The sequence below is a fragment of the Mustela lutreola genome, chromosome 7 (genome assembly GCF_030435805.1).
Source record: "Mustela lutreola isolate mMusLut2 chromosome 7, mMusLut2.pri, whole genome shotgun sequence".
NCBI classification, from domain to species: domain Eukaryota; kingdom Metazoa; phylum Chordata; class Mammalia; order Carnivora; family Mustelidae; genus Mustela; species Mustela lutreola.
In genome coordinates, this window is record NC_081296.1 from 91,408,896 (window position 1) to 91,429,173 (window position 20,278).

At 38.7% G+C, this 20,278-nt stretch overlaps 2 protein-coding genes across 8 annotated transcripts in view; one reads left to right on the forward strand and one right to left on the reverse strand.

Annotated features, from left to right (window-relative positions):
• The first annotated feature begins 4,092 nt into the window (after positions 1 to 4,092).
• Positions 4,093 to 6,418, forward strand: INSM2 (INSM transcriptional repressor 2). The gene has a single exon (XM_059181913.1). The coding sequence runs from the start codon at positions 4,237 to 4,239 to the stop codon at positions 5,908 to 5,910; it is 1,674 nt and encodes a 557-aa protein (XP_059037896.1). The 5' UTR covers positions 4,093 to 4,236; the 3' UTR covers positions 5,911 to 6,418.
• A 1,607-nt stretch (positions 6,419 to 8,025) lies between these two features.
• The window catches only part of RALGAPA1 (Ral GTPase activating protein catalytic subunit alpha 1), a 247,497-nt gene continuing 235,244 nt past the window's right edge, over positions 8,026 to 20,278 (reverse strand). For 6 of the 7 annotated variants that reach the window (XM_059181915.1, XM_059181914.1, XM_059181918.1 and 3 more), the window contains 2 exons: positions 18,121 to 18,245; positions 8,026 to 9,373 (listed from right to left, as the gene is read on the reverse strand). In XM_059181915.1, the coding sequence (XP_059037898.1) occupies positions 9,225 to 9,373; positions 18,121 to 18,245 (274 nt within the window). In that variant the 3' untranslated portion in view covers positions 8,026 to 9,224. Of the gene's footprint in view, positions 9,374 to 17,492; positions 17,524 to 18,120; positions 18,246 to 20,278 lie in introns of all 7 variants that reach the window. The other variant, XM_059181916.1, reaches the window with a different exon arrangement.

Here is a 20,278-nt window from a genome sequence, read left to right on the forward strand (position 1 = left end):
GAGGAGAGGTCAGAGCAGGCCTTCCTGGGAAGAGGGTAATGAGGCCTGGGGGGAGCTGTAGGACCAGAGAATAGCAACACTCGGTCTGTCCTTCCTTACAGAGCTGGTTGATGACAGCACAGAAGGGAACACTTTGGCAATTGGGGGTGATGTCCATGTCCTTCAGGTCAACCAGAGATTTGGGGGTGAATTTCTGTAAAGTGGTGGTCAGGAGTAATAACAGCTCCAGGTGGGCCAGGCCCTCTCCTAGACAAGTTTATTTTCCTGAAAATAACAGAGGGTAGATACTCCTTGAACACTATGTTTCTGAACCATCACAGAAATAATACAGATGGGTGACTGAAGAGATGCACAGTGGAAGACAGGATAGTGGGATGACACATCTGCTGTCCATCTGATAACTAGCACTACTGAAAAAAATGTATTGACTATCAGGTCTATGCCGACCACTTCATTAAGTATTCTTCCATTATACCTGATCTTTTGACTTTTTAAGTTTCCTTTATTTTATTTTATTATTATTTTTTAAGATTTTATTTATTTATTTGACAGAGAGAAATTACAAGTACACTGAGAGGCAGGCACAGAGAGAGAGAGAGAGAGAAGGAAGCAGGCTCCCTGCTGAGCAGAGAGCCCGATGCGGGACTCGATCCCAGGACCCTGAGATCATGACCTGAGCCGAAGGCAGCGGCTTAACCCACTGAGCCACCCAGGCGCCCCTATTTTATTTTTTTCTAGAAACAGACCCACGTTCTCAGTTGGTTGGAAGGGGAAGGACGGAGGGAAGGAAAGTCTTACATTTATGTTTCCTTTTCTCTGTCTGGCAGAAAGTTCAGCCAAAGAGATTTTTTCCTCATGCAATTTTTTTTTTAAAGATTTTATTTATTTATTTGACAGACAGAGATCACAAGTAGACGGAGAGGCAGGCAGAGAGAGAGAGAGGGAAGCAGGCTCCCTGCTGAGCAGAGAGCCCGATGCGGGACTCGATCCCTGAGCCAAAAGCAGCGGTTTAACCCACTGAGCCACCCAGGTGCCCTCCTCATGCAATTTTAAAAGCAAATGTCACTCCCTCACTTTAAAACTTTAAATGACTTTCAAAAAAAAGTGTGGGTGGGGTCTGGAGCACCTGGGCGGCTCAGTTGGTCAAGTCTCTGACTGTTGATTTTCTTTCAACTGTTGATTTTGGCTCAGGTCATGATCTCCTGGTCGTGGGATGGAGCCCCTCCTCAGGCTCTGTGGGGAGTCTGCTTTAGGATTCTTTCTCTCCTCTCCCTCCCCCTCTGCCCTCAGTGTGCTTTCTTTCTCTCAAATAAATAAATATTTTTCAAAACCTTTAAATTAGACTCTCTGTGCCTGTCCTATGTTATAAAGTCCAAAGTACATGACTTAGTCCTTTATATTCCTTTTGTAGTCTGATAGGCCATAATTTTGCTGCCTTCTTTCTGTGTGTGTATAAATTTTTTTATTGTAAAATACATGCAACAAAAATGCTCATTTTAACAATTTTTAAGTTTGTTAATTCAGTGGCATTGACAGCATTCACAATGTTGTCCATCTATCACTTTTTTTAACCACTATTAATAAAACTTTATCACTCTAAAGTGAAATTCTATAACCATGACACTCTAAGTTCCCATTTCCCCACCCCCTGATAACCAATAATCTCCTGTCTGTCTCTATGAATTTGCCTATTCTAGGTGTTTCAATGTAAGTGAAATCTTTTAATATTTGTCTTTTCTGTCTGGCTCACTTCACTTAGCATAAGGCTTTCAAGACTCACCCATTGTACGAATCATCATTTCATTCCTTTTTTATGGCAGAATAAGATCCTGTCATTTGTATATACTCCATTTTGTTTATAGATTTATCTTTTTTTGGATACTGGATTGTTTCCATCTTTGAGCTTTAGTGAATAATGCTACAGTGGACATGGGTGTACAAGTGTATGTTTCAGTCCCTGTTTTCAATTCTTTTGTGTATTACCTAGACCCACAAATGCTGGGTCATATGGTTGCAATTCTTACAAAGTACTACATACACCTGGGGAAAAGCCTCCCCTGGAAAGGGGCTGTCTTAAAGTATTAAAATCTTACTTAAAATTTTTGATGCCACACAGTATATCCAGGCCATCAGGAGAAAAAGGAAAAGAGAAGTTGAGAAGAAGTTGAGGTAGAAGTCACACATGAACTGATGTGTTGGAAATGATCAAATTTTGGGAAACTAAATTTATCAACACTATTCAAGGACTCAAATATTTTACATAGTGATTCAGAATGTTAATTCTGATTATAAAGTATCAAGTTTATTTAATTTTATATTATTTCATGCTTTGTAATGGGAAGCACCATAAGGAAGGTGTTTTTCCAAATTGTGGATTTTAACTCATTAGTAAGTTATGAAACCAATCTTTTTGCTATCATTTTAAAAAAGAAAATTTAATTGCACAGAAAATACAAGAATGCATTATACCTAGTTAAACTAAATATTATTTTGTGACATTTTTGCTCTAGTTCCATATGTGTACCATAAAATATATTTCTTACTATGGGATGTAAACACCCCCCCCCCCAATAGTTTGGAACCACTGGTGTGGCAGAAAGCATCTGGGCTTTGGAATTAGCCAGAACTCAGTTTGAGTCTGAGCTCTGGGTGACTTTTGCAAGTTATTTATCTAATTTCTTTGGCTCAATCTCCTCAAAAAAAAAAAAAAAAAAAAAAAAAAAAAAAAGGGAGTGTAATAGTAACTCCTTTGTTTGGTGTGTACATGTGAAAAGATTAGAGATTACTTAAGTAGAATGCCTAAAATGTTGTTAATGATTAACAAATATATAATTACTTCCAGGTCTTCCCCCAAATAATGCAGTCCCTGTAAAAACACTTCATTCACTGCAGAAGGATACTGATGACTATATCTGTTATAGTCCACTTTAAAAACACCTTACTAAGTCTTTGTCTCCAATTTGGTCTAGTAAGGAGACTCAAGTTCTTTCCCCTTCCTATTCTCACATTGTATTATGGACTTTTGGCACTTTGTTATACCTCTGTCAAATTTTTAAGTTATTTCATAGTTCAGCTAGTATTACAAACTTTCAAATCTCTTCTAGTGCTTAAAACAGTGCTGGGCACATTACAGAGTGCTGGATGAAAATCTATTAAATCTGGCCCCTTGCACACCTTTTTCAAAGTATTCCTTGTATAAGGGGAAGCAGATGTAATCCTGATTCTGCTAGTATTTCTCACTCAATCTACTCCATGCTAAACAGGTCAGTTAGGCACTAAGTCATGTCTCTGGGTAGTACAAGTGGAAGGTGTGAACAGAGAAACCACTTTATATGAGGACAGTCGAAAATTAGATCCTACTTTCCCCTCCCCACTCCTTTCCCACCGGGGAGGGGACGTTTATAAGCCCTGAGGACCAGGGTCCAGAAGCCGGCTGGCGTCCTGAGCTCCAGAGGCTTGCCAGCACGCACGATCTCCCGCACTGAGAGCCCTTCTTCCCAGATGAATTCTCATAGTATCACAGACGCGCGCAGTGTCGATCGATACTGGATGGCAGACGTGCTCCCACCGTCAAGTGTAGGCACAGGGCCGTGGATTTAGCCGCCCTGCCGCTCGGTCGCAGCTTCTTATCAGCTCAATAAGGGCAGAGCACGTTAACCCGTTCCCCTGCGGACATCCACCCGGTTGCCTCCTGGCACGCGCCGCCTGCGGCCCCTTCCTCTCGACTTCCTCCCTCTCGGCTTCCATCAGAGTCCCTCGCGTCTGGGCAGCAGGGTCCCGCCCCGCAAGGACCTCGGTTGCCTCTCTGCCTGGCTCTCTGGACAGTCCCTCCCTGGAGGCAGCTGTGGCGGTGAGTGCCGAGCTTAATCACACTCTGGAATCTTACCTTTCTGTATCTTCGTCCCCCCGGTGGGCGGCGGGGGAGGCGGCCTGGGCAGCCTTTAAGCCAGTTGCTGGGGCAGGCCGCTGCGAGATGGGGTGGGGGCGCCGGCCGCCAGCCTCTCGGACCCCTGCGAGCCCAGCCAGGCGAAAACCCCGCCCCCGGCGCCCGCTCCCACTCCTGATTGGCCGGTCCTGCCTGAAGGCGACCGGTGGTCCCCCGGCCAGAGTCTCAGCTATAAAGGCAGCCCACGCATGACGGCTGTGGCGAAGCTGGGGTAGCTGCGGTGCTCGCCAGCTTTCAGCCCCCGAGGCGCCCCCTCTACTCTTTGCCCCCTGAGCTCTCCTGACTCTACCATGCCGAGGGGCTTCCTGGTAAAGCGAACTAAACGGACAGGCGGCTCATATCGAGTGCGCCTAGCTGAGCGGGGCTTCCCCAGGCTGGGGCCCCAGGGGGCGCCGCCCTTCCCCGAGGAGGCTTCCAATGCCCCCCAGCCCAGTACGGAGCAGGTGGCACCCCCCACCTTGGAGGAGGCAGCGGTGGCCCGTGAACTGTCGGGGTCGTCCTGTCGGGCGGCTAGGGTGAGCCTGGGGGAGGACAGGCAGGAAGGTGCTGCGGAGTGGAGGGCGGATGGTAGGGAGGGTCCCGGGCCAAGCCCCAGCCCCACGAAGCCGGCTGGCGCGGAGCTGCGCCGGGCATTCCTGGAGCGCTGCCTCAGCTCACCCGTCTCTGCAGAGTCCTTCCCTGGGGGTGCCGCCGCCGTGGCTGCTTTCTCCTGCTCGGCGGCGCCAGCAGCTGCACCGACCTCGGGGGAGCAGTTCCTGCTGCCGCTCCGGGCACCGTTCCCAGAGCCAGAGTTCCACCCAGACCCTGCGCCCCTCTCGGCCACCCTGCATTGCCTGAAGCGGGCCGCTGGCAATGAGCGCCGTGCCAAGGCACCACCGGGCTGCACGTCTGGACCTGCGGCCGCCGGAGTCAAGAAGCCAAAGGCGATGAGGAAGTTGAACTTCACTGATGAAGTGACCACGTCCCCTGTCCTGGGCCTGAAGATTAAGGAGGAGGAGCCCGGAGCACCATCCCGGGGTCTGGGGGGCAGCCGCACGCCACTGGGGGAGTTTATCTGCCAGCTATGCAAGGAGCAGTACGCGGACCCTTTCGCTCTGGCTCAGCACCGCTGCTCCCGCATCGTACGCGTCGAGTACCGCTGTCCTGAGTGCGACAAGGTCTTCAGCTGCCCTGCGAACCTTGCCTCCCATCGCCGCTGGCACAAACCGCGTCCCGCAGCGGCAAATGCCTCCACAGTGTCTTCAGCCGACAGGAAGCCGCCTCCTTCGTCTTCCTCGACCTCCCCAGACTCTGGGGCTGTTGCATCTTTCTTGGCGGAGGGGAAGGAGAACAGCCGGGCAGAGCGAGGGGCCGATCAGCACCTGCAGGCGAGGGACAGCTCCAGGGCGGAGCAGCACCAGGACAGCGCCGCGCACCAGAGCCTCCCGGTGCTGTCCCACCCTGAGCCACCGCTGCCTCAGGTCCCTTATACGGAGGGGGTGTTGGGGCGCCGGATGCCTGGGCCAGGTAGTGCCAGTGGTGTTGGGGGACCCGAGATCTTCATGTGTCCCTATTGCCACAAAAAGTTCCGTCGCCAAGCCTATCTGCGCAAGCACCTAGGCACTCACGAGGCAGGCTCCGCTCGTGCGCTTGCCCCGGGCTTTGGCTCCGAACACTGTGCCCCACTCGCCTTCGCTTGCCCACTGTGCGGGGCGCACTTCCCGTCCGCTGACATCAGGGACAAACACCGGCTGTGGCACGCGGTCCGCGAGGAGCTGCTCCTGCCTGCTCTGGCCGGGGCTCCCCCTGAAGCACCGAGCCCAGGCGGAGAATCCGACGGGAGTGCTCAGCAAATTTTCTCATGCAAGCACTGCCCGTCCACTTTCTTTAGCTCCCCGGGGCTGACCCGGCACATAAATAAGTGCCACCCCTCAGAAAGTCGGCAGGTACTGCTGCTGCAGATGCCATTGCGGCCTGGCTGTTGAGGAAGATGAGGAAGATTGTGCGGTTGGCCTTGGAGAAAACAGATAATGGGAACTTCTGTGGGGATTTCTTGAATTTGCAAGTTTACCCTCTTTCCTGCCTCTATTTTTCTCTCCTAAAACTCCCAGTAGTCCATGTTCCGCCAGAGAAGCGGACAGCAAAATGTAAAATCCCTCTCTAGAGCAGGTATGTATATGGTATAAACATTCGTGGTAAAGGACCGTCACTTTAAAGCCTTCTTGCTTTCCCCACGAAAATAGGATTTTCCCCCTCACTCTGGAGACCCTAATGAATCCTATATGACTTGTAATTCCTATGGAAAGTCGTAGTGAATGCGTGCATGTTTCAATATCTACAAAGGATTCTAGCTACCAAAAATGGTAGTCCTTAATTTTTTTTTTTTTTCTCTTGCCATCGCAGGCGCCTATGTAGTTTCTGTCTCAATAGGGTCAGATATCTTGCATTGTATATTCTGTGAATTGAAAGTTATGTGATTGGTGCCAAACTTAACGGGCGGGGGTGGAGGAGGGTGGGGAAACACTTAAGACCCATGCCTGTGGGCAGGAAATGTAAGAGGATGTTTGCGCTTTTGGGGGATGTGGCTATTTCCCTGTAAACGTTCCTTTCCTCAAGTATTAGCCCATTCTTAAGTTAGTGTTTGGAGGTGGAGGTGGGGAGGGTGCCACTTTACTTGGAGGGAGTTGGGACACCCCCAAAATTCTCACCTTTAGCTTTTTTGGTGTGTTTTCAGGAAGAGATACTTTAAAACTTTAAATAACAGCTTTTTGGAAACACAACTTATTTCCAGAAGTTTGACTGTTTTAATAGGGTTTCATCCAAATTGTTTAATCCTTCCATTGTAAATCTCATGCAGTGTTATTTATGAAACTATGTTCAGTTTAAGGAAGATGTTAATATCTATAATCCACTATGGAACTGAATGGTAATTCATTCAATATTCATTTTTCAGCAGCAACCTGTTTTTGAATTTTTGTAAACCATATTCAGTGTACACTCTGTACCCATGCTCTAATAGCCAGAGTTTGGGACACTGGCTGAGTATTGCTTGACAGATAGCCCATACTTGTAAGATGCTTACCACCAAATAAATGTACATAGCTGGTGCTTTTTGTGTTCTGTGTTTGTCCTGAGAATTTCATTGAACACAGCCTATTTTTCAAAGTCACATTTCTTATCTCCCCAAAGCCAGTATCCTACTTTAGGATCTTAGTGACCCATTTAGACAGAATACAGACAGGAAAAATTATATTTTGTCAATGAATGTAATGGTGCTGAAATACAATGGGAAAATTTCCTTTGAAGTATGGCTTGCACAGACTGAGCTCCAAAAGGCTTTAAATCTAAAGATACTTTACTACCTAAAAATGTCAACAGAAAATATAAGTATTTTTTCTGGGGAAAAAAAAAAAGCAGTTTTATCTAAAGATGAAAAATATCACATTAACCATGCAAATTAACTTCACTATTTCCAAGTTGGTGTTTTTACTCAATTTTACATATCATCAATCCATTAGCTGTTCATTTTTAAAAAATGAAAGCACCATAGAAATGTGTAAATAGTTACTTTGTTTTTCCTTTCTGAATTCTCCACCTTGGTTGTGGGAAACTGTCTGTATTGTTTAACCTTGTTCTCAGGCACTCTGTTTATTTTCTCATAAGCATTCATAGATTTTATTTTCTACAGTTTCATAGCAATCTATTTTTATTTTTAAGAAAACAAAAACTTAAGTGCACAGAACTCTGGAAGGTGGTTTTAGAAACTGTCTGCAAAAGGTCTCCCCCCCACCAAAGTGCATTATAAGAGAAACTGAAAATTTAAAAATCAAAGCATCATGAATCTAAGATTAATTGATGCTTTAACCAAGTGCACTGGGTAAACATTCCGGCTAGCCGTTATGTAGGTAAAATTGCCTGCATTTTCAGTGACAGAAGTTGGGGTGTATCCTAACAAGGGAATTCAAATTCCTTTTTCATGATTTGCTAAGATAACCTAGGTTTATGCTTATACATCTCTCCATTAATCATACAGTTCTGCTTATTAAGCCTGAAAACATATTAAAGACAAATAGACAAGAGAAATATAAATGTCATGGATGTAAGTGATAAGAATATTTTTATTGTATTATTAAATACCATATCTTTTTCTTTCACTGTTACAAATTTGTAGATACTACATGAATGATGATACATAATTTATACTTTATAGTTTGCCCATATGATGTATTTACACATGCAGTTAGTACTGATGTCATGCTACATTTCCTTAGGAGAAATCCGTTCAAAACAAAATATGAACAAAATGTGAGCAGCTTATTTATTGTAGGAAAATATTTCTGGAGGGTGGAATGAATACCAACCTGCACCAGCAAGTTCAGTATTAATAATATTAGATTTAATTTAGACTCCTGGGTCATGTTCGCTTTTCTTTTAAAATACACATAATTTAAGCAACACATTTGTATCAGAAAAGTTTTTTCTTTCTTTTTTTTCTTCCTCTCCATCCCCCTCAATTACCCTCCTTTTGGTACTCAGGAAAGAACACGGATATACCAGGATCCAGCAGCCAATATACAGGGCCACAATCTCAAAACAAAAATGGCATTTAACAGTGATACCATTTAAAAAGCAAAACATTAGAAAAATATTTGGAAGCTAAACACAAATCAAAGGTCAGCACAGTGATTTTTCTGGATATGGCATCATCTGCACAGCCAAGAAATGAGGCATTGCTTTGGGAAGAAAAAGTTAATGCTAAAATTATGTCAGTTGGAATTTGAGATGCTAAACGACCATTTATTTTAAGCGTTTTAATTTCGTAACATAAATAATCCATAATATCCTATTATTAAGATTTGCAACTTTTGTTGTAACTTTACAAATGCTTAAATTTTAAAATTTACATTTGTAAAAAAATTATATATTTACTGAGCCATAAAGTTGCAATAGGGCACGATAAATAAAATAATGAGACTATCTGTCCAATTATAGTTTGGCTCAAAGTTAATAATGAAATTAAAAGTGAAACTGCTTAGACAATTATCCAGGAAGGTAAAGGGTGTGGAATAAAACTCCACCCCCCCCAATATGGCAGCTTAGAGTGTGTGGGGGGAAAAAACTGAATAAACAACCCAAATCTAAAATATTAAGTTACAAATTATTTAAATCCAGTGTTTTCTAAAATAAATGTTCAGGAAGAAACATGCATGTTATGGCAAACACGAAGGCCTGAAAGGGTTAACACTATGTTCATGCTAAGGTGGTTACTGCTGATTATACTGCTAGGCTGCTTGTCTCCTTAGGATTTATTGGCTGAACCAGAGGATCGACGCAGCTTCATGGACATGCGGCTTTTGCTAGATCGAGGAGACATTGGAGAGGCCAGGTCAGCCCCGTCTACCTGCGTTGCTGTGGGAGTTTCACTGGATAGAATCTCTGGGTAGGAGCCTGTGGGAAACAGCAAGAGCATTAGTCCAAGTCGTCCGGCGTCTCATCTCCTAAGAAAGAATCTCTCTGCTACTGATTTGTAGCATGGGTCCCAACCCTTAATGAAGTCTTTTGAGGGGAAAAAAATAAGAGCAAAACTGCCTGTTAGAACAGCCTACTAATATTTTATTTAAACCCCAGTAATCTGTTGGCTCAGGTAATCATATTAGCAAGAAAGCACCAATCATTATTTCCAGAGCCAGAACTAATCAGAGAGCTCCTCGGAAAAAAGCAATTGGAAGCAAAATCTTTGGGCCAGACAGAAAAGGGATCCAAAGCATCATTAACATGCAGGGAAGAGCTTAAGAAGCAGGTGAGAAGGACCAATTCCTGTCTCTGGGTTATAGGGTATAACCAAGGAAAGGGCCTTTCCTGCTCAAACTTGAAATTAATAGTACCAAATGGTTCCCAAAAGGAACACTATGCTGGGTATTTAAATACACTTTTAGAAAGGAGCAAGATAAACTCCTGGGAGAAGGACTAGCACAAGAACTCTTATCTGAAATTAAAAAAAATAAAAGACAAACTGACCCCTCAAAATGTCTCCATTTAAGAGATAAGCAATGCTTTTGTTTTCCTTAACTTAAATTTTTGTAGTTACTCTATCTAGTCACAGCAAGTAGGTAACCAGTAGAATAAAGATACAAAAATTTAGAAGCAAACACAAATTCAAATTGGAAAATTTTGTGTGTCATTTACGAAATAGTTCTTTACCTCTGCACTTCATTTCTTTTCTTTTTTTTTTTTTTAAGATTTTATTTATTTATTTGACAGAGCTCACAAGTAGGCAGAGAAGCAGGCAGAGAGAGAGGAGGAAGCAGGTTCCCCGATGAGCAGAGAGCTGGATGTGGGGCTCGATCCCAGGACCCTGGGATCATGACCTGAGCCCAAGGCAGAGGCTTTAACCCACTGAGCCATCCAGGCGCCCCTGCACTTTATTTCTATGAATTATGATTCTCTTACAGCAATCCTACAAAACTTGGCACATGGTAGGCTCCCAAATACGTAGTATAAAAAATTACATTAAAAATAAAAGCCCTTCAAAAAAAAAAAAAAAAAACCAAAATCTGCAAACATACAATTTAAAAAATTCTGTGTATTTTAAGGCACTTTAAACCAGATTTTCTGGGCCTTACATATGTGAACATTTTCTTTATGTCACAGACACACACATCACACAGGTTGCAGGCTTATTACATATCTCCTCACTCTGCAGGAAAACTTTTGGCATGTTTGTTAGCCAAGGTAGCACCTCATAGAAATTTCAAGCATGGAAATAATCATACTAACACTTCCATTTAATGACACATTTGGGCCTAAATTGAAGTTATAGCTACTGAACAATCAAAACTGTTCAATAAGGGGTACTGATCTTATAGAGATATATTACTAAGAATCTATCTTGGTAGAACCCTTCAAACTGTTTTTAAGGTGAAATGATATAATCATACTTAAGAACAAACATAGGGAAGAAGTATTTTCTCACTACTTGGAATCCACGTTAATTGTCTTTCTTTTCAAAGTAATTTCTCCAACATTCTTTCTTTTCTAACTGAAATGAGGTTGGCCTTCAAAATACAAGGAGAAGGAAATATATTTCTGTTCACCTTTACTCTTCCTGAAGATCTGAATTGATTCATACTGGACCCATACTGGAAAACCTAGAGGAGAACATGAATCCATGGCCCTTTTTAGGGAAGCACTGCAGATGGATGGCAGAAGGAAGGTGAAGAGCGGTAGCTCATGCTTTTCTGATATGCATATTATTCCCAGCCAATAATGAGAGGCCTTCCCATGGCTGTTTACCTTGAGATGGCCAATGTTTTCTAGCGGAGGTTTTGGGAGGAAGAGAACTATCACTGCATTTCTTTCTTTGTTGTGAATGAAGAAATGGAGTAGCGAGCAGAAGTGAGAAAACAAAAGAGAAGACAGATAACAGACATGAGAGACACAGTGCAGAATTGTACAAGTGTTAACTGAGGAGCAGAGAAAAGAGTAATCAAGTTTTTATTATGAAATTGGGCATGCAATGCATTAGGGTGATGGTGTTTCACAGTGGACAATGCTTTGTAAATTCAAATGTTATACTTACCAACTAACAAGTTCAAATAGGAAAAAAAAGAAAAGAAAAAAGTCTATGAGAGATTCTATAAACATCTATCTTTTAAAGTGTTCATTGTACTGGGGGGGCAGGTTATCCTAATCACTAAATCATAAAATCTCCAGAGCTGTACTGTCCAAGACAGTAAGCATAGCCACATTAAAATTAATTAAAAATTAACATTAAGTAAAAATTAAAATGTGGGTCATTGGTGTACTAGCCACATTTTAAGTGTTGGGCAGCCACATGTGGTTAGAGCCAACCACATGTGGACTGTGCAGCTATAGTGCATTTCCATCGTCATAGAAAGTTTTACTGGAGAATATTGCTTTAGAGGATGCCAAAATCATAGAATATTTTCTTCAAAACTAGCAATTTCTCCATGCCTCCCTTACTTATGCCTGCAGTGTGAAATCCCCCTTCAATAAACTAGGAGTAGAATCAGGCTTTTTAGTGTATGTGGTATACAGCTTATCAGTACCTCCTCATGTTTTGGCAAATAATATTTGTGGTATATACTCAGCATATTCAACTCCATACTTTAAAGAGGACAGATCTCAGTTTTTAGATGTAAAAGAATACAGTGATACCTACCCTTCTTCATTACACACCCTATTCTGCCCAAGTATTGATTTCTATCACATGAGTCATAAAGAATGTTGCTTTATTTAATCACTTCAATTATTAATATATCCTCAAGTGGCAAGTATCTGTGGGCTCCTACATCTGTTCATACTGTATCTCTAACATTCTTATAATTGTCAGTACACAGTTTATCTTGATGGTGTAATTGATTCATATATTGTACAGTGGTTACAATGAACTATTACAAGTAACATGCTGAATATAACTTTGGGAGTCTATACAGATTATAAAAGGGAACTCTGGATAGTTCTTTATTGTGGCTTTGTTTGTACTGCTTGCTGACCGGTATGACTGGCTTAAAACTACTGAAGTTATTGGGTAAATAATAGCCTTTAAAAAAATATTGTGACTTTGAAAGCAGTTCCAGTGAATACTGAATTAAGAGGCACTGTGATGTGTTAGGAAGAACATGGGCATGTGTTAGACAGGCCCAGGTTAAATGCCAAATCTGGCATGTTACTAGCTATTGGATCTTGGGCAAACTGATCCAAGAGGTTTTTCATTTTGTTTTGTTTTTGTAAAATGGAGACAATAGTAGTATTTTTCAAAGTTGTGAGGGATGAATGACTACATATGCAAAGATCCTGCAAATAGCAGGTTCACAGTAAGTGTAGCTATATAATAAGCTACCAGATAAGAGTAAAATTTAATAGACTTTGGATAAAAACAGATAAGGACTAGAAGGGACAGAAGTTAGGAATATGAAAATGACCACTTATAAAATATAACCACTGAAATGCGGAAAACACAATATACTGTTTTGTTTTGAGGAAGTTAAAAGAATTTATCCACTCTTGTGTTGATATTCCTACAAAATATAACCTTACTTATTAAAATGTATAGAATACCCCAGTACTCTTACTGCTTTAATATTGTTAAAGTAGCTGATTAGTGATTAAGATTAGCATGTATGCACCACTACTGATGTCATAAAGGAAACAATATGATTTTTTTTTTTTAAGTAATTCCTTTGCCCAACATGGAGCTTGAACTATGACCCTGAGATCAAGAGTCACATGCCCTACTGACTGAACCAGCCAGGCACCCCTAAAATTAAACAGTACAAGAATACAGGCAAACAAAGTGGTTTAATTTTGAAAATATTCAAAAACTGCCATTATGGCAGACTTAGAACAAATTAGTCTAGAGCTTGTCATATTTTATCTCCTTATAAATAGAGAAACTGGGTTTTGTGGATAATAAATGAAAGAATTAGGATTTAAATCCAGATCAGTCTAATTCCAAAGCCCATACCTCTCCCATGGCAACCTTAGCTATTTAAAAACAAACAAACAAACGAACGAACAAACAAAAAAACTGATTTTTTTCCAGTGGGTAGAAATGTAGTTTTTAAAATAAGCTTCAACAATTTCTAACTTGTAAATATCACAGGTTGTAGGGAAATTTCTCTCTCTCAACAGCAAGAAGGGACTGAAAATATTTAGATTACATGGTAAGTACATAAGTAATAGTAAATATAATACCCTGACTCTGAAGTCAGACTTGGCTTTACCAAGAATCAGGTGACTCTGGGTAAGCTTTTCCCCCACCCTCCCATAGAACTGCATGGAGATTAAATGAGAGAATGTATGTATAGTACTTAGCACAGTGCCTAGCACTCAGTAATTGTTCAATTATTCTTTTATTATTTTCATTACAAAAATTTTACATCTGAATGAATGTTCTATGTGGAAACTGAACCTAGTAATTATTGTCACAAAAGGTTAATGGGACTTTAAGACTGATATTATTTGCCTCTCAGACAACACATAATAAGCCAAATTTTCAAGTTCAAAATGCTGAAAACAGGATACAATTTGGCTGTTTGTAATTTCAGGCTAGCCTAGTGATACATAAATATGATCAGGAATCTGTTTTAAAAACAAAGCAAACACATATATAGCTTCTGTTATATGTTGAAGGAAACTGATAATTGGCAATTTACAAATAATATTTAGGATATACTTAAGTAACTATCTTCTGAGGGGCTACATTGTGTTCTTTCAGATCATTTCAAAGCCTGGGAAGGGGAGGTAAGTTTAAAATAACTTTTAAAGAGGGACACCAATTTTATAAGGTTATCTAAACAATGGTTAAATTTTGATGATTTGAAGATCCAAAGAGATAGATCTGACCATCATAATACTATCTCATCTGCATGTGGCAATACAGATTTTGTGAATTAACTGCAAAACTGAAATTAGAATGAAGATCGGATGCTACTCTAGGTCTTCACCATCACTTTATCTAGATTATCTCTTATTTTCATGGCAAAAAAATATTTGAATCTAACTACTAATTTTCATTAAATAGAAACCTGTATGTAACCTAAAGGAAACTAAATTGGTCTGTATGTAGAAATACACATATATTTATGTGTGTATGAATACATAGATGCATAATAGAGGAAAAACACCAACCAACTCTCTAATATTTAGAGTGCTAAAATTTCTAACTTAATTTGTAGAAAAACAATAAATACGAAGGGAGGTATTCACTCAATTAAAATAACACAATACTAGAGGTAATTCTAGATATACTACACCATAAGCATTCAAAATATTTGTGGCTGATCACAGTAAAAAAGACATTAATACTGGAAGAAATCATAGGTATATTTTTGATGTTGACATAGAGGAAGACAATTTAATTAATATTTACTGTGTACCTTCAGCAAAACATGATCTTGTTTCTTTTGTTGCTGGCATTCTAGAATTTTATTAAAAAAAAAAAAAAGACTCGAATGTGATGTTGGGAAAGAATATCTAAATTTTGAACTGGTTACCAGTGTACTCTGGTGAAAGAAAGGAGTAATTTCACTTTAAAGTTTAGAGTCAGAGATGTTCATAAATATAAAAAAAGTTTAAAAAGGAGGTCACTGTAAAACTTTTGATATTTTCCACACACATGCCTGACAAAGATAAAGGGATTTTTTTTCCTGTAATTTTTTTTTTTTAAAATAAAGGACAAGAAAAATCTAATAATGGTTTAATGTAGTTACAGGAGATCAACAAAGTGTGACATCACAATATCTCCTTCAATGACCTTAGGGATAAAAATAATTTCCCTTAAGTATCAGTCTACTGTCACAGAGTCCATTTTGAGAAAATACAGTTATGAAATTTATGGATCAACTATGATACACCAAAAATATTTCTCATACTTGTTTAAATAATACTAAAAATTATCCAGAATAATCTTCTCTTGAATTTCAATTCAAACAGCTGGTACATTAGTGTTAACCAGAAAGCAGGTTTTAGATCATCTTGAACCAAGTTAAAGTTAAGTAAACTTAAAAAAAGAAAAAAAAAAAAGGTATTTTTCCACACTATGCTACAGAATGGAATTATATAATAGGACTGGCTAGAAAGAATATATTTATTATATGATCATACTGGCATTTCTTTAAAACTTAATTTCAAATTATTGCATTTGTTATCATTTAGCATATCATTATGCATATGGAATATGCATAGGACAATCAAATGTTGATTATCAACTGCAATTATGAATGCATTTCTTCAATGTGACAACTAAATTTTATTATTATGCTAAAAAAGTAAAAGTGAACCTAAAAAACTTCACACTATTATGTAATTTTTGCAAACCATAAGTCAGGTCCCTATTGCTATTATGTGCTTATTTCACTTCTTACTTCAACTTACAGCTTTAAAGGGAGTTCTATGTGTATGAAGTGGTTTATGATAGGATAATCAAAATCTGAGATGACCAGAAGAAAAAGATAATCGTTCTTCAGATGTCATAATGTTTTTGTTCCTACAGAAGGAGCAAATATTTCGCTTTTTTAGTATTGTGTTGAATTGAGAACCACTCTGATAAAAAATATTTTATCTTTTCTAAGTATTAGAGTCTGCAAAAAAACCAAACCCCAAAAAACCCTCCAAATATATTCAGTAATACTGGAGCGAGTTATTTACAGATAAAAACATTCTTTTAAAATCTTAGACTGCATGTTTTTTAATGGTTCCTAAGGGCAAAGACAACTAAAAAAATTACCTAAAAATAATTTGTAGCATAGTATTAAGTTTATGTTAAAATTCACATCTTCATTACTATTGAGATAATGAAATTTTAATGAAGTAGTAAAATACATGAAAAATGAAGCCAATAGAACCTTGACTTTGTTGTTCTGTCTCAGAAAGCAAGAATACTACTATCCCATATTATATATCTGGCCAAATGTGCAGGATAATATACACAGTAGGAGGACACTAAGTAAGAAGAGGTATATGAAGGACTCCAGTTGATAAACAACTACAACATGAAAACTGATGGCTTTTATAAATGTAAGGAGGAAAGCTAATCTGAATATTCTTATTATCAATATTTTTCAGTTGTGAAACTTATGATTCAACTATGTGATATATGAAAGTGTTATTCACACCTGTTTTAATTAGTCTGGTATTTCTCAGATAGTCTCTTACTAAAGAATTAAATTTCCAGTTGTACCTAACTAGTTTTTATTTGTTTATTAATTTGCTTTTAGTATCTTTTTTTTTAAGCATCATTCTTAATGCCAAGCTGAGTTATTTTAGATTGTCGATCCACTGAAGTGAATCTAAAGACTTTTTAACCTCTTTCTCTTTCAAATGAATCAACCTAGTCTATATAATTTTCCTCTTTCCTAGGTCTTTTATATTAATTGGGAAAGGGCTCTAAGATTTTTGGGTAAGATTATTTTTATAATGGCCAATTAAATGATGACAGGAATGGAAACTTTATTTTTTTTCCCAAAATAAACTAGGCCAGAAAAGGACTACTATGCCTCTTAAAACTTATTTAATATAAAGAAAACTTACATATCATAAAGAGAATTTGAAGGTTTCTTATGGTGAACTTCAAATATATTATTTTTTCCTGCTCCCTTGAATACCATTAAAATAGTCATCTTTGTATTTCAGGTGCCTAGTACTTTGGCACATAATAGAGTAAGTATCTGATGAGTTAAGATATCCAATAACAATGCAACACATTACAAAATACAAAGACACACCATTTCAGCTCAGTAGTACTATTTTTTTCATGCTGAGAAACAAAAAAAGTCAATACAAGAAGGTGTAACTAATTTCAACCAACGGCTACTTCTAATTATTAGTTATTTTTATCCCAGAACCAGGGTTAGTGTTTCATGCAGACCTGGGTTAGTAACTAGAATTCTGGAAGAAATTTAGTGACAATTTCTGAAATGTTTAGTATGAATGAGGGCAATGTTAAGTTTGCTTATTGTCTGAATTACAAGCTTAGTGCTTGCTAGTTTTTAAAAAAGGAAATGGGGAAAGAACAAAGGGTGTTTTGGTTGACACTTTGTCTTACCTTCAGATAAACAGAACTGATATTTAATGATCTAAAGAGGGAAAATAAAATAAATGAAACAATCATAAGGAGTGCAAAGTATCACAGAAAAGGAAGGCCATGAGTCAATTTATTTTCTTACTGATTTTTTTTCAAAATTAGTTATTTGTAAAAATGCAGTACCCTCTTACAGTCTTTAAATATTAAAAAATAATTTACTGTACCAAGCACTTCTAAATCTAGACAGTTTAACTGTATTTGTAAAATTACAGACATAAGGCAATATTCTTGGCCATAAAATTTGATCCTCTAAAGGCGAGAAAGAGTATGTGCTCAACTTGTGTTTCTTTTGCAGATACTTCAGTAATGATCCCCTGAAACACAACAGTCACTGGCCAGTAGCTCAGATAAAATGTGGTGCATGTACTTTAATGAAGATTGTTGACTTCTACAGGAACTGCATTTAGGTAAAAGAAAGCATAAATTAAATTTATAGGCCAAATTCAGCTCTTAAAAAATGAAAAACGTATTTTAATGACTGGAGTTTTATTCAAGCAAGTTTTCTACTATTTTAAGAGTTTAGAAAAAAAGGGTATTGCATTTCAAGTTCCAGTAATGACAAGTAACTAATACTCGCTTTTCATCTTACCGGCATCAGATGGTAAGTGATGGTAGGGAGCTGGAGAAAAAACCTGTGCTGCAAAATCTTCAAATGTTGTTGGTTCTAAATGGTGCTGGACAATTGTTTGCAGGTATCGTGCTCTCTCTTCATAGCTGATTTCCTTCAGTTAAGGATGTACATAAATGCAGCTTATAGTGGAAAAGAACAGAACTTATCCAAAAGGACTACTCTGATTGCTAAGCTATTACTTCTTAATAAATGTATTCACTTCTCACATATCATTTCAAAGTATGGCTTTTTAAAGAGCAAAAAAATACTGTTTTTAACATAAGTTTACTCTTCAGGTGATACCACTATACATGGCACCTTAAGAGGGAGATATTTATTAGAAAACAATGATAATATAACTAAACTGTTCAAAGAAAGAAAGGTAACCATTTACTTGAGAAAGGATTCAACTGCTATCAGGTCAGCCTAGGCTCATTTTATCTTATTAAATTGGCTTCAATCTGCAGGTTACTCTGAAAAGCCACACAATAAATATTAGAAGGCCGCTTAAAATACTGTCTGTAATTCTATATTTTTCATTTATACTTATTGTGAAAAATTCCTGCATATCTTCTTCTTTTTCTAAAATCCCTGTATTTTCCCAACAATTGTTCTCATTTCGAATGGAAGACTACTGTTGCTGTAATCCTTGAATAACTCCATGTGGTTAAGATAAATACACAGTTGAATCTGTATGTCAGGAAAAAATATCTAGTCAATTATAACACTGAAACAAGCAGGAATATTTGCAAAGAGTCCACAGGACTCCTAAATACCGTCTAACAAAGCATCTACAGGGCACTGACACTGACAGAAAAATACTGTACTTCCCTTTCACCACATTTTCTTCTCTGATATTATTGACAAGCAACCAGTACCTTGAAGTGTTGTTGCTTTGAAACAACCCTCTCCAGGCTTCCTGTTTCAGCAGGCCTGATTGTGCTGTTAGCACAGAGAGGGCGAGAAAGAGAGAGAATATTTCTGTTGTTCACGAAAGCAACTATGGAAATGGCTGTCAAAATGTAGAGCAGCAGGCAGCAACATACAATTATCAGGAAAAACTCACATGCTGACTTCATGTCGTATAGTTCCTGAACTGAGAAATCAGTTAACCTTTCTTCTACAACTTTTAAAAGTTTTCATGCTGTATCAGTGTGCTATGTTGACAGGCTTTACAGAAGACATTTCTGTAAGTATGAGGCTAGTAAAAATTTGCCTATTGATTTTTCTTTCGTCACTGAATATTTTTCAAAACCCATTATTTTCCTCTAAACTCTTTATTCTTTTTTTAAAACTGCGATTCAATTACTGTAGCTCTTCATTTCTAGAAATTGTAAACTAATCCTACAACCAACGCCAAGAAAAAAAATTTGTAAGGAAGATAATTTAAGGTGATAATTCAGTTGGAGCTAACACAGCCATAGTTACATTTACAAAAGGTTATTGATTAAGAAGAGGCAAAAAGCTTAGAGTTAAAGGTAAGACTATACTCATCAGGTACTCAGACTGTGCTGTCTTTTGCCCTCGAAACAGCTTGAGTACTCTCTTCTCGAATTACAACTTATTTTATGCATTAAATGTTGAAATCTGAATTCTAATTTCTTGGCACCCATTATTTTCAATTCTGTACACTGGGACTGAACTTTGAAGAATTCTACTTCTCAGGAGAAAATGCTATATTAAAATGGTCAGTGGAAAGGATTTTATGGAAGAAACATAGATATTTTTGAATGTTATCTTAGAAAAGTAATATAGCACACTTTAAAAAGGAGGTATATGGTTATAAGTGGAAGAGGATGAAACTAATGGTTCAATCTAAATAATACCACATATCTCAGAACTTGTTGGAAAGTACTTTTTTCATTGGGGGAGATTCACAGCTGCCGAATTTTCTGCAGTTAATAGAGTCCTTTGATTCACAGCAGTGCCCCTTGTACAAAAAATACTGGCCTTTGTGTATTACCAGAAACTAATTTTCTATTTGGCTGAAAAGGGAAAAATGGGGTTATTGCTTCTCCCTCCTACAGAGCTTTTCATTATGCCTGATGCACTCAACTTCTAAGCTCTTCTGAGAAAAAAAATAACTGAAGAGGCAAGAGGTAGAAAAATGAGCTTGTTAGCACATTAGAAGTGAAGT

What these genes read in the sequence shown, in the direction of transcription:
- INSM2 (XM_059181913.1), top strand. Translation starts at nt 4,237, where the DNA reads ATGCCGAGGGGCTTCCTGGTAAAGCGAACTAAACGGACAGGCGGCTCA.